This window comes from Arachis ipaensis, chromosome B05 (genome assembly GCF_000816755.2).
Source record: "Arachis ipaensis cultivar K30076 chromosome B05, Araip1.1, whole genome shotgun sequence".
Taxonomy (NCBI): domain Eukaryota; kingdom Viridiplantae; phylum Streptophyta; class Magnoliopsida; order Fabales; family Fabaceae; genus Arachis; species Arachis ipaensis.
Genome location: NC_029789.2, coordinates 10,398,809 through 10,399,482, shown reverse-complemented (window position 1 = coordinate 10,399,482; position 674 = coordinate 10,398,809). Strand labels below are relative to the sequence as shown.

Here is a 674-nt window from a genome sequence, read left to right as displayed (position 1 = left end):
AGTTTTTGCTTTTTTTTCCTGCCTTTTTTTTCTTGAATAAAATAATAAAGGGCTTTTTTTTCTAAAAAAAATATATACAGAATTAGAAGTAGAAGGGTAATAGAAGAACAAAAGTAACGGTTATTTGAAAGAGAAATTACATGCTCTGTGACGGCTGGTTTACACTACTCTGTTCTGTGTGTCCTTGAGAGGAAGGACCATCACTTCCCAAGTTCACAGCCGGTATTCTATAACAGATTTTATGTTATTCAGACAAAATAAGATACAGGTATAAAATGAATGCACAAGATACAACCAACCGAATGGACAATATACACCCAACACAACAAACTTAATATTCCAACTTATTAAACAACATACACCCAACTTGATCCACACAATACACCCAAATGGTTCCACAAGATACACCCAAATCATGATAACAAGATTTTATTAAATAATAAAGCTTCTTACGTTTCAGACGACACATAGCGACCTTCTGTCGATCGCAGGTCAGGTTGGTTCTCCCTGCGAAACAAGAAACAATTATTAGCATACAAAACACAACAAAATATGAAATAGACAGTCCAGCAAGACATACCCCTCTGCAATAGATTTATCAACGTTTTGCCCTAGCCATTCATCCAGTTCGTCACTTGATATTTCATATGTCTCACTACATTCATAAAAGAAGA

At 34.9% G+C, this 674-nt stretch overlaps 1 protein-coding gene across 1 annotated transcript in view; it reads right to left on the bottom strand.

Annotated features, from left to right (window-relative positions):
• The window catches only part of LOC107640127, a 1,354-nt gene continuing 880 nt past the window's right edge, over positions 201–674 (bottom strand). The window contains exon 4 of the mRNA XM_021123595.1: positions 201–227. Within this exon, the coding sequence (XP_020979254.1) occupies positions 201–227 (27 nt within the window). The remainder of the gene's footprint in view (positions 228–674) is intronic.